At 37.5% G+C, this 13,549-nt stretch overlaps 1 protein-coding gene across 4 annotated transcripts in view; it reads left to right on the top strand.

Annotated features, from left to right (window-relative positions):
• PTPN22 (protein tyrosine phosphatase non-receptor type 22) overlaps positions 1 to 13,549 on the top strand; it is a 56,422-nt gene that overhangs the window by 41,105 nt on the left and 1,768 nt on the right. For 2 of the 4 annotated variants that reach the window (XM_023734904.1, XM_023734905.1), the window contains exons 20-21: positions 2,102 to 2,132; positions 6,922 to 7,318. In XM_023734904.1, coding sequence (XP_023590672.1) covers positions 2,102 to 2,132; positions 6,922 to 7,100 — 210 coding nt within the window. In that variant the 3' untranslated portion in view covers positions 7,101 to 7,318. Of the gene's footprint in view, positions 1 to 2,101; positions 2,133 to 6,921; positions 7,319 to 13,549 lie in introns of those variants that run through there. The other 2 variants (XM_004380386.2, XM_023734906.1) reach the window with 2 other exon arrangements.

Below are 13,549 nucleotides of genomic sequence, written 5' to 3' on the forward strand. Positions count from 1 at the left end.
AAAAAAAAAAAAAAAAAAAAAAAACTTGGAAGATTCCTTTATAACTTGGGAGTGGGAGTGACTTTTATAATTTGACTCAAAATCCAGAAGCTATAAGAAAAAAGATTTATATGTATTTAGTTAAATTACTAAACAGAAATTCTGCAAGGCCAAAAAAAAAAAAAAAACCTTAAAAATCAAAGATAAAGAACAAATTGGAAAAAAGTATTTACAACTGGCATCATATCCAAAGAGGTTATTTCTCTAGCATATAAAGAATGTCTAGAAATTCACAGAATAACCTAAAAGAAAAATGGGCAAAATACAAGATCAGATAGTTCAAAGAAAAATAAACACACATGGTCTAGCCTTTAAACACCTGATATGTTCAGCTTCACTCATAATAAGAGAAGTGCAAACTAAAATCATAGTAACATACTATTTTTCATTGATCAGATTGGCAAATTCAAAAAGTTTGATTATACACTATTACACACTCCTACATTGCTGGTGGGGATGTCAAATGATACAACTTCTATAGAGGAGGACAATTTAGCATTGTCAACCCTGGTGGCGTAGTGGTTAAGGGCTACAGCTGCTAACCAAAAGGTTGGCAGTTTGAATCCACCAGTTGCTCCTTGGAAACTCTATGAAGCAGTTCTACTCTGTCCTATAGGGTTGCTATGAGTTGGACTCGACTTGACAGCAATGGGTTTGCTTTTGTTTTTTTTAATCAGAATTACAAATGCACATATCCTTTGAACCAACAGTTTCACTTCTAGGAATTTATCCTACAAATATGCTACGAGGTTAGACTCTGCAGCATTACTTTTAAGAGCAGACAACTGGAAATAACACAAATGTTAATCATTAGAGGAACTCATTAAATAAACCATAAATCATGGCACATCCATACAACGGAATACTACAAAGCTGAAAATAAAATGAGGACTCTTGATGTCTTTATATATAATTTATTAACTTTTACTTAAAAGGGCTAAATATACATATATTTTATTTATTTATATATTCATAATTAACTCTAGAATAAGAAACTAACAGCAGCAGTTCTCTATAGGGGTAGGTTAGACACTAGGTAGATGGGGAACAAGCATGGAAGGGTTAAATTTAACTATATTCCCTTTATACTTTCTAATTTTGAATTATATATAATCTATTTTAAAATATAATAAAATTTTTCAAAAAAAGATATCTACTCTTTATATATACATATATAAACCAAACCCACTGCTGTCGAGTCAATTTGGACTCATAGTGATCCTGTAGGACAGAGTGGAACTGCCCCATAGAGTTTCCAAGGAGTGGCTGGTGGATTCAAACTGCCAACTTTTTGGTTAGTAGCCAACTTTTTGGTTAGCAGCCGAACTCCTAACCACTGCGCCACCAGGGCTCCATATACTATGTAGAAAAGCACATTTCTGTTAGATGTTAGGAAGATAGAAATGTCATGGAGGACATCTACCTGCCCTTGAAAAGACTATAGTTAATCTGGTGGAACAGAATACCTATATGGGAAACAACATGCGAATTATCAAGGAGAATAAAACACGAATGGAACAGATTAAAAACATACATGCTGAGGAAATACTGAATAAAGAAAAAATTTGTGTAGGTTTCCAGAAGAGATAAGTTTGAGACTCCACCATAAAGGAGGCAGAGGACATGGGTCTGCTAAAAGAAGGGAGAAGTAGCATGGCTAACAGTATGGAAGCCAGTCTTAGTAAACTGAGTACAGAGTATGATTGGTAGAAATTTTTGGCTAGAATGGGAATGGCTATGTATCACAGCTACTGTCAGAAGTTATTGTGGGTTCTGGAAAGCTCCTAATAAAGAAGAGAAGTAGGAACTTAATTTTTTCCCCTGATATTCTGATAGCACTATTTCTAAGTATGTAAAATTTTGGGGTGGGGAAAAATAACAAGATAAGATCAAGGAGAGACTCTTCATTGAACTAAAAAGGCAAGATAAAAAAATAATTTGTTCATTTTCATGGCTATTTTAGGAAGCTTATCTTTTTGGCTGAGGTCTATATTTCTATTTCATGAAAATATTTTGGATTTCATAGGAAAAACTAACATTTTCTTTTTCTTCATTTTTGTAGAGTTTGAAAATTTTACGGAATATGAAAAAAAGTAAGTTTTTTATACTTATTTTTTTGAATATACATACCACTTTCGTGATTATGTAATTTTTCCTTATATAAGCATCCTGTGCAAAAATTAATAGTATTATTCCTTAACAGATCCTCCCTAAGGCCTTGTAGCTTGCTGGGCTCCACGATGTTAATACTGGGCACAGAGTAAGGAGAGGGAAAGTTTTCTGTTTAATAGACAGGAATAATAACCAGTACGATGTTTGGCAATTTCTACCCATCCTAAATGCTGTCATTCAAGTGTGCTATTTAAAATTCCCAACAGTCTAACCTCAGATGTATTTTCTTGGAAAACGGTCACAGCAAAGCATATTGTGAAACAAATGTGTTGATTTTATGAAATAAGCAAAGCATTGACATGTTTCAATTTGTACCAAGTATAATATTATTAGCAATAAAAGTCTGTTGCTTACTATTTTTGCTATATTGTAGTGAAAATAAAAGCCATAGACTCCTGAGACTGGGAAATTATCTTAGAAATCCTTACTTACAACTACAAAGCACATAAAATATGGCGATATACTTTTCACAAATTTGAGCCATTTGGCTAATCATGAAGGACCCAAAAGGCATTTTGTATTACCGGGTGCAGGAGTTAAGAGCTCGGCTGCTAACTAAAAGGTCGGCAGTTCAAATCCATCACCTGTTCCTTGGAAACACTATAGGGCTCCTTGGAAACCCATAGGTCACTATGAGTCAGAATTGAGTTGATGGCAAGGGTTTGGGTTTTGGTTTACAGGGAAGGACAAAGAGCACTGAGAAAACTTGACTTAATGCATAGCCTAAGTAAGAAGGTTTACAGATGAATCTTTCTCTTTTCTTCTGTGTTTTCACTCTTTCTCCCTATGCATAAACTCCTGATTCTTGAGCTAGTCTGCCATCTCTAATCTCTGAAATGTAATAATTCCTTACATATGATGATAAAGTATGGGTGGAAAATATGTCCTTTCCTCTAAGGTGGGTAAAAATAGAATTTAAATATTTCAAAAGGAAATTACAGTAGAAAGCATGGGAAATAAAACAGCCAAAAACAAACAACAACAACAAAATGAGTGACTTTAGTAGCAAGTGAAAGATTGGTTTGACCAGTTTCGCTTATGAAAACACCTGGTTTTCTTTCTCTAGCTCCAACCCTGTCTTGAGGATGTCTAAGAGAGATACAGAAATTCCAGGTAGACTTAGGTTGGCACAGCTTCGAGAGATGGTGGGACTCTCAGAGACTCCCAATCTTTCTCTAGATAAGAGCCCCCAGGTCGTTTTCTGGATATAGGCAGTACTATACTGCTATTTCTCAGCCTCCTTGATCCTTTGGTCCTATGTCCTTACATGAAGAAAAATAACAGGCCCCCACAATTGACCTTGATATGCCTGTATTTGCATATGTGTCTTCTGCCCCCTCTAGATGGCTCTATAATTCTGTACATTCTTTCAGCCTGTTGTTTAGTTACCGTTGAGTCAATTCCGACTCATGGTGACCCCACGTGTGCAGAGTAGAACTGCTCCATAGGGTTTTCAAGGCTGTGACCTTTTGGAAGCAGGTGGCCAGGCCTGTCTTCCAAGGTACCTCTGGGTGGGTTTGAACTATCAACCTTTTGGCTAGTACTCTAGTGCATAACTGTTTGTGCCACCTTGGGACTCCTTTTAGCATGAATCCCTGTAACTTGGTCTGTAGATAAAGTGGCCTTACTTTTTATGAAATCAGGGTTCTTCATCTGTTATTTTATACTAGCATCTAGGCCCAGCTAATGTCACTCATTCATTCAATAAATATTCATTGAGTGCCTTCTAAGGGCCAGGCATTCTGCAAGGCACTGGGTATATGATGTTGAACAGAATGGACATGGGCCCTGACTTTGCGGAGCTTGAGCCTAGGGAGACATTCAGACAGTAACAAGTAAATTCACAAATATATACGTTCCTATTAAGGAAATCAAGAGGGTAGTCATGAGAGAGAATAACAAAGAGGACCCACTTTAGAACAAGTGGTCCAGGAAGTCCTCGCTAAGGAAGTGACAATCCTGGGGCATGAAAGGAGAGCCAGCTAGGTGAAGAGTGGGGAGAAGAGCACTCCAGATAGAGGGAACAACATATATAAAAGCTCTGAGGTGTGAGAGAGTTTAGTATGTGTCTTAGTTATCTAGTGTTGCTATAACAGAAATATCACAAGTGGGTGACTTTAACAACCAGAATTTTTTTTTCTCACAGTTAGGAGGCTAGAAGTCCGAATTCAGGGTGCTGATTCTAGGGGAAGGCCCTCTCTCTCTGTCGGCTCTGGAGGAAGGTCCTTGTCTCTTTTGAGCTTCTGCTCCTGGGCAATCTTCATGTGGCTTGGCATCTCTCTTCTGCCATCTCCATTTGCTAGCTTGTTTAATCTCTTTTATGTATCAAAAGAGATTGACTTAAAATACCCTACACTAATCCTCTCTCATTAGCATAACAAAGACAACCAATTCCTAAATGGGATTATAAACACAGGTATAAGGTTAGGATTTACAATACATATTTCTGGGGGACACAATCCAAACCTTAACGGTATGTTACAGGAACTCAAAGGAAGTCACTGTAGCTGCAGGGTAGTAAGTAAAGAGCAGAGACTGAAAAGATGGGGGAGGGGGAGAGGGAGTAGTTAGATCCTTATGGGTCATGTTAAGCAGTTTACAGTTTATTCCAAATGTAATGGGAAGTCGTAGACCATATTCTGGCTGCTCTGTGGAGAATAAATTATAGGGTAACACAAGTAGAAGCTGTCAGTCAAGATGCTAACTTTAGGAGGAAATGTAAAATGGCTTAAGCAGTAAAGGGGAATTTGTTGGTTTGTAAACAAGGATTTGAATGATGTAATCAGGACCTAATTTCTTCTTCAATATCTCCTGGCTTTGTTTCACTCTGTGTTGATTCATTCATAGGCAAGTTTTTGCCATGTAGTTTCAGTCTTATAATGGAAAAAAGTAACCCTTTTCTGGTTGTTCAAGCAAAAGTCCCATGACTAGCGCTGACTGGGCCTGATTGTCTTGGCTTGGTTCATTTGCCCATCCCTGGACTAATTTATTGCCAGTGTATTCAATGCTCTGATTAAGCAGGACAATGCTATACCTCCTACTCAAGAATTATTAAGGTCGGTCCTAAACAACTGATGACCATGTCAATGTACCAACTGAAAATCAGCCCTAGTCATAGGTCCTTGATCTTATGGTAAAATCAGCTCCACTGGAAGCATGGAAACTGAGAACTGGGGAGGAGCGTTTTCCTAGAGGAGAATTCAAGCTCTATTTTCAGAAGAAAGGGGAATGTATGCTGAGCAGTCAAATAAAAATATCTATGATAAGCCAATATGCAAAACAGCAGTTTCCTCTGCTATGTAGGTACTGAATCTTTGCCTCGTTTTGTACAAAAGCCAATACTCCATTTTGGGGTAATTTTTCCCCCCGAGGGAAATGTAATATAGAAATGACTGATATCTCCTGAACTTTTTCACCTCTACCCACTTCTTACTCATGTCTCTGTCTTCAATGTGAGGAGCTCTGGTTGCGCAGTGGTTAAAGCGCTCGGCTGCCATCCGAAAGGTTGGCGGTTCGAACCCACCAGCCACTCTGGGAGAAAGATGTGGCAGTCTGCTTCTGTAAAAGTTTACAGCCTTGGAAACCCTCTGGGGCTACTCTGTCCTATAGGGTCCCTATGAGTCAGAATCTACTTGATGGCAGTGGGATCCTCAATGCCTAGCCCAATGCTTGGCACATAGTAGGTATTCAATAAATACATACTTTAATTGAATCTGATTGAAATTCACCTTGTGCTCTAGTCATTCCAAGAAGGTAGAAGAGTGAGTTTCTAGAATTCTAGTACCAGGAGCCTGTGTGTTTGGTTATGCATACAACACACGTGCAACACACGAACAGTCCTCATACTGCCTTCTGAAAATGTTAAAAACCAAAAAAGGAAATATTTAATAATTTCTCCCCATTTACATGCTGTTTCTTAGAAAGTTTATATAAACGTATAATTATCTGTTTTCATTGCTAGGTAGAGCATGTGCAAAATGTGAACTAAGTTCTCACTGTATTGTTTTCAAAATTGAGCAGAAACTGATATATGAGTACATTAAAGTACTGAGAAGAAAAAAAATATCTTCAAGCCTATATATAAGCAGCTAAAACAGCAAAACAAAGCAACAGAACAATGCTCCTGGGAGATTATGGGCCTAACTTAGAACCATCTATAATGGGAGAAGTGTAGGCTGGAAAGTGGAGTGAAGGAAGATATTCCAGGAGTAGAGGACAGCGTAAGAAAAATCTTCACGAGCCCATGGATTAATGAATGTGGAGAACAAATGGTTTAGAAGTGTACTAAGAGTGGTTGGAGTGCAAAATAGGATGTAGTCCAAAGCCAAAATATGAATCCCAAAATAAGTTGATTCATGATATAATGGATCTTATTCCTGGTGTTAGGCTTTATTATACAATCTATTTGCAAAGAAAAGAAACCGTTAAAAAAAAACCCACAAATGAGAAGATTATAAAGTTTCAATTCTTTTTTAAGCACTTACATTTTGTTACATTTAATAGTGATGTATTTATTTGGGGGTATTAATTACCCTGGAGGAAATGTTTAATGTCAATAATTGTGTGATCTGATCAGTAGTAATCGGACCCTGTCTTCATTCTTCCCCTAAGGTTTTTTTCTTTTTTATTGTTGTAGTTTAAGTGAAAGTTTACAATTCAAGTTAGTCTCTCATACAAAAATTTATTTAAGTTTTTTTCTTTTGATTCTAGGTATCTGTAATTCTTCCCCACCAAGCAAACCTGCGGAATCTGTTCAGTCAAATAACTCCAGCTCCTTTCTGAATTTTGGTATGTGTGTCATTTTGCAGCAGTTAAAAAAATGTTTATTTAAATTATTTGTTTACAGTATAAGAGATACAAATATAAATGATTTAGAGTTGCATGTATAGTTTGTTATGTTTATATTCTTTTCCATGCAATTTGACCTCAGCTACCTCTTAACATCTCACATAGGACTGAACTGCCTAACATATGTGGAAAATAAAACTAGATAATCAAATTATTAAGATCTTTTGCAGTATATTTGCCCAATGCAATACCTCATTTGACTTCATTGATTGTTGATCCCATAAACCATTGCCCCCATAGGGCTTCCAAGGCTGCAGTCTTTACGGAGGCAGACTGCCACGTTTCTCTCCTGGAGTGGCTAGTGGGTTTGAACTGCCAACCTTCTGGTTAGCAGCTGAGTGCTTAACCACTGTGCCACCAAGGATCCTTACTGTTGATCCAAGTAGGATGAAATCTTAGACAACTTCAATTTTTTTCTGCTGCAAAAAACCTTCTTAAAGTACTAAAAAGCAAAGCTGTCATTCTGATGACTAAGGTGTCCCTGACTCAAACTATGGTCTTTTCAATCATCTCATATGCATGCAAAAGCTGGACAATGAAAAAAGAAGACAGAAGAAGAACTGACGCATGTGAATTGTAGTGTTGGCAGAGAATATTGAATATACAATGGGCTACCAGGAGAACAAACATGATCAGTCTTAGAAGAAATAAAACCAGAATGTTCTCAGAAGGGAGATTGACAAATCTTCTTCCTGCTTACTTTGGACGTGTCATTAGGAGAGACTAACCTCAAAAAAAGGACATCATGTTTGGTAAAGTAGTTCAGCAAAAATGAGGAGACCCTTAATGAAATGGATTGACACAATAGCCACAACAATGGGCTAAACATATCAAAGATCGTGAAGATGGTGCATGACTAGGTAATTTATCATTCTGTTGTACATAAGGTCACCATGAGTAGGCGCCAACTCAACACAAATAACAACAACCAAATTATTATGCTGGCATGTAGATGAATGTGAATATCTAAATGAAGAAGTTCTATGATGCTGTGATACTCCAGCAGTTATAAAAAACAAAAGTATGATAAAAAAGAACATAAGTTGCTGCTATCAGCAACAGTTATGGTGTAACTCATTCAACAGAAGATGGAGCACAATTCTGAAAGATTAAAGAAAATGCTTACCCAATTGCCACTAAGTATAAGCTATAAACTTAAAATGCCAATTTTATATCATTTTAAGCATTCTATTATTCTGATATGTATTCCTGATACTATATAAGGTAGTACAGTATAATTCTGTTGTAAGAAGTGTAGCAATTAATGTAGGACATCATTACTAAAATACATTATTAAACAAAAAGCAGACCCCCTTGAAAAGATCTGGGGTCCCCCTGGAGTTCCTGGACCATACCTTGAGTAATGCTGCTCTAATAGCATTGCTCTTATCTATATAGTAAAAATTGGGCTCCTGCCACATCCACAGTGCAGCTGACAGGAAGATAAAGAAAACGGTAGAGGCAGTGTGGCAGTGGCCTAGAAGTGGCAGTATCACTTCCACTCACATTCCTTTTAAGAGAACTTAGAGGTGTGTCTGTATCTAAATTGTAAAGGAATTGAAGGGAAATGTAATATTGCTGGGCAGCCAGTTGCCCAGGAGGTAATATAATTATATTCCTGAGGAAAAAACAATGAAAGATTTTGGTAGACAGGTCCCTATTTCACCTTGGCAAAATGTTTAGTTAGAATTCTGGATTTCAGTTTTTAGAGCCACAGAATTTTTGATTACATAAATGCTAAGCTTTAAAATGTTATAATTTAAAAAAAAGTTATGATTCTTATAAAATCACTTAGTTCAAAAAATTCATACTGTGTGCCTATGAAAAAGGCACCCAACTCCGCCTAGAACACAAATGTTCCCAGCTTCCTTCTTTTCTCTAACTCACTGATACCACTTGAGTAACAAATGGTCTACCTTTAAGGCACAGTCTGTGACCTAATATTAGGATGAAATATTAGTGAGTTGCCTTCATGTTGGTTCTCACCAAATATACCTAGATTTGAACATTCTACCTACTTCAAAAGCAGCATAAATTTTTTAATTGGCTACCTTTTATAAACGAGGTAATATAAATTATAATGATATGTTACTCAAAACGCATTTTGATTTTGAATGAAAAAATGTGTTTCATAAACATTTTTATTTTTCCTGAATTAGCCCATATGGAAAAAAGATAGCTCATTATTGCTCTAATCTACTGAGAAGTGATCAGTGAAAGAGACTAAATGTAAGCATTTCTCAGATTTCAGATAGTACTTGCATAATACATCCTTACTCTATTCCTAGCCCATTTGGGTTACAGTCAAACCATCTGGACTGATGGGATGATTTTGCAACTATTGTGTGAACTATTTAACCTGAAGTATCTTTCCTCTTATCTTCTTTCTCTCCACGCGTCTGTTAGTTTGTCATACTGTGGTGGCTTACGTGTCGCTGTGATACCAGTATTCAAATACCAACAGGGTCACCATGGTGGACAGGTTTCAGCTGAGCTTCCAGATTAAGACAGACTAGGAAGAAGGACCTAGCAGTCTACTTCTGAAAAAAAATAGTCAGTGAAAACCTTACGAATTACAGTGGAACACTGTCTGATATACTGCCGGAAGCTGAGCCCCTCAGGTTGGAAGGCCCTCAAAATACAACTGGGGAAGAGCTGCCTCCTCAAAGTAGAGCTGACCTTAATGACATGGATGGAGTCAAGCTTTCGGGCCCTTCATTTGCTGATGTGGCACAACTCAAAATTAGAAGAAATAGCTGCAAACATCCATTAATGATTGGAACGTGGAATGTATGGAGTATGAATCTAGGAAAACTGGAAATCGTCAAAATTGAAATGGAATGCATAAACATTGAAATCCCAGGCATTAGTGAGCTGAAATGGACTGATATTGGCCATTCTGAATCAGACAATCATATGGTCTACTATGCCAGGAATGACCAATTGAAGAGGAATGACATTGCATTCATCGTCAAAAAGAACATTTCAAGATCTACCCTGAAGTATGACATTGTCAGCGATAGGATAATATCCATACGCCTACAAGGAAGACCAATTAATACGACTATTATTCAAATTTACACACCAACCACTAATGCCAAAGATGATGAAATTGAAGATTTTTAAGAACTTCTTCAGTCTGAAACTGATCAAACATGCAATCAAGATGTATTTGATAATCACTGGTGATTGGAATGTGAAAGTTGGAAACAAAGAAGGATCAGTAGTTGGAAAATATGGCCTGGGTGACAGAAATGATGCCGGAGATTGCATGACAGACTCTTGAAAGACCAACAACTTCTTCATTGCAAATATCTTTTTTCACCAACATAAACGGCAATATACATGTCGACCTTGCTGTATGTAATACACAGGAATCAAATCGACTGCATTTGTGGAAAAAGACAATAGAAAAGCTCAATATCATCAGTCAGAACAAGTACCGGGCCAACTGTGGAACAGACCATTAATTACTCTTGTGAAAGTTCAAGTTGAAGCTGAAGAAAATTACAGCAAGTCCACGAGAGCTAAAGTATGACCCTGAGTATATCCCACCTGAATTTAGAGACCATCTCAAGAATAGATTTGATGCATCAAACACCAATGACCGAAACCAGATGAGTTGTGGAATGACATCAAGGACATCATACATGAAGAAAGCAAGAAATCATTGAAAAGACAGGAAAGAAAGAAAAGACCAAAATGGATGTCAAAAGAGACTCTGAAACTTGCTCTTGAACATCGAGTAGCTAAAGCAAAAAGAAGAAATGATGAAGTAAAAGAGCTGAACAGAAGATTTCAAAGGGTGGCTCAAGAAGACAAAGTAAAGTATTACAAAGACATGTACAAAGACCTTGAGGTAGAAAATGAAAGGGAAGAACATAATTGGCATTTCTCAAGTTGAAAGAACTGAAGAAAAAATTGAAGCCTCGAGCTGCAATACTGAAGGATTCTATGGGTAAAATACTAAACAATGCAGGAAGCATCAAAAGACGATGGAAGGAATACACAGTCACTGTACCAAAAAGAATTGGTCGATGTTCAGTCATTTCAGGAGGTAGCATATGATCAAGAATCGATGGTACTGAAGGAAGAAGTCCAAGCTGCACTGAAGACACTGGTGAAACATAAGGCTCCAGGAATTGATGGAATACCAACTGAAATGTTTCAACCAACAGATGCAGCGCTGGAAGTGCTCACTCATCTATGCAAAGAAATCTGGAAGACAGCTACCTGGCCAACTGACTAGAAGAGATCCGTATTTATGCCTATTCCAAAGAAAGGTGATCCAAAAGAATGTAGAAATTATTGAATATCATTAATAGCATATGCAAGTAAACTTTTGCTGAAGGATCATTCAAAATCAGTTGCAGCAGTACATTGACAAGAGAACTGCCAGAAATTCAAGCTGGATTCACAAGAGGACGTAGAACCAGGGATATCATTGCTGATGTCAGATGGATCTTGGCCAAAAGCAGAGAATACCAGAAAGATGTCTACTTGTGTTTTATTGACTATGCAAAGGCATTTGACTGTGTGGATCATAACAAATTATGGATAACATTTTGAAGAATGGGAATTCCCGAACACTTAATTGTGCTCATGAGCAACCTGTACATAGACCAACAGGTAGCTGTTCGAACAGAACGGGGGATACTGCGTGGTTTAAAGGCAGGGAAGGTGTGCATCAGGGTTGTATTCTTTCACCATACTTGTTTAATCCGTATGCTAAGCAAATAATCAGAGAAGCTATATGAAAAAGAATACAGCATCAGGATTGGAGGAAGATTCATTAACAGCCTGTGATATGCAGATGATACAACCTTGCCTGCTGACAGTGAAGAGGACTTGAAGTACTTACTGATGAAGATCAAAGACTTCAGCCTTCAGTGTAGCTCACACCTCAACATAAAGAAAACAAAAATCCTCACGAGTGAACCAATAAGCAACATTATGACAAATGGAGAAAAGACTGAAGTTGTCAATGATTTCATTTTACTTGGATCCACAATCAATCCCCACGGAAGCAGCAGTCAAGAAATCAGATGACACATTGCACTGGGCAAATCTGCTGTAAAAGACCTCTTTAAACTATTAAAAAACAAACATATCACTTTAAGGATTAAGGTGTGTCTGACCCAAGTCATGGTATTTTCAATAGTCTGTCTGCATGCAAAAGCTAGACAATGAATAAGGAAGGCTGAAGAAGAATTGACATCTTTGAATTATAGTGTTGACAAAGAATATTGAATATACTATGGACTACCAAAAGAATGAACAAATCTGTCTTGAAAGACGTACAGCCACAATGCTCCCTAGAAGTAAGGATGGCGAGACTTTGTTTCATGTACTTTGGACATGTTGTCAGGAGACACCAGTCCCTGGAGAAGGACATCATGCTTGGTAAACTAGAGGGTCAGCGAAAAAGAGGAAGACCCTCAATCAGATGGACTGACACAGTGGCTGCAACAATGGGCTCAAGCATAGCAATGATCATGAGGATGGCACAGGACCGGGCAGTGTTTTGTTCTGTTTTACACAGGGTCACTATGAGTTGGAACCGACTCAACAGCACCTAACAAAACAACATCTTCTTTCTTACCACTCAGAGGAGTAAAATCTACATGAAGTACGCTGTACCCATCTCCCTCCCCAAATCTTTTATTACCACCATTGATACATTTAATTGTAGTGGATTTCTTTCTCTTCTTTTCCTCCTTGCTTTCCTTCTCTTCTAGTTCTGGTATAATTCTTTGTAGGTTCAGATTTAACCCTTTCATGTACAAATTATTTAAAAAATTTTTTGTTTACATGTTTTTTCATTAATGGAACGCATGCTGAATCACTGAGTGTGTCTGAATTTTTCGTAGGTAATATAGATTCTGAATAATATTATGTGGGACACATATGTCCCTCTGGACTTTGCATCACCTTCTAGATCCCTTGACAGGTGCATAGAATATATGGCACCTGAAAATGAGGTATTCACGTGAACATGGAATCACTGTGAGAAACACAACTTCCAAATAACACACACGAATCCAGAAATACACTTACTAGGCTTATCTTGCTGTACAAAAGCCAAGAGAGACAAAAGTTTTGCACAATCACACCTCCAGGATGCAACACCTCATACAACACCCTGTAAAAACAGTAATTTGCGGCACATGCACCGTTTCTTCTTTTTCAAACGGCTATATAGGTCCTCACCTGGTGGCAGCGCACACTACAAGTGGGAAAGCAACTTCCCAAGAAACCTGAAGGTGGAAAATGTAGGTGGGTGAACATATATCCCATTACTCATCAAAGAGTTTTATGCAACATCCAGGCATTGTGTTGTGCTGGATGCTTTTTAACAAGTATCTCATTTGATCCCTTACATCAGTTCTGTTTAAATAGATAATACTCACATTTGGAAAAATGATGAAATTAATGGTTTAGGAATATCTCTGTTTTCCATTCTCTGTTCTTTCTTTGTATTTCATACCTC

This window comes from Trichechus manatus, unplaced genomic scaffold (genome assembly GCF_000243295.1).
Source record: "Trichechus manatus latirostris isolate Lorelei unplaced genomic scaffold, TriManLat1.0 scaffold00073, whole genome shotgun sequence".
NCBI classification, from domain to species: Eukaryota; Metazoa; Chordata; class Mammalia; order Sirenia; family Trichechidae; genus Trichechus; species Trichechus manatus.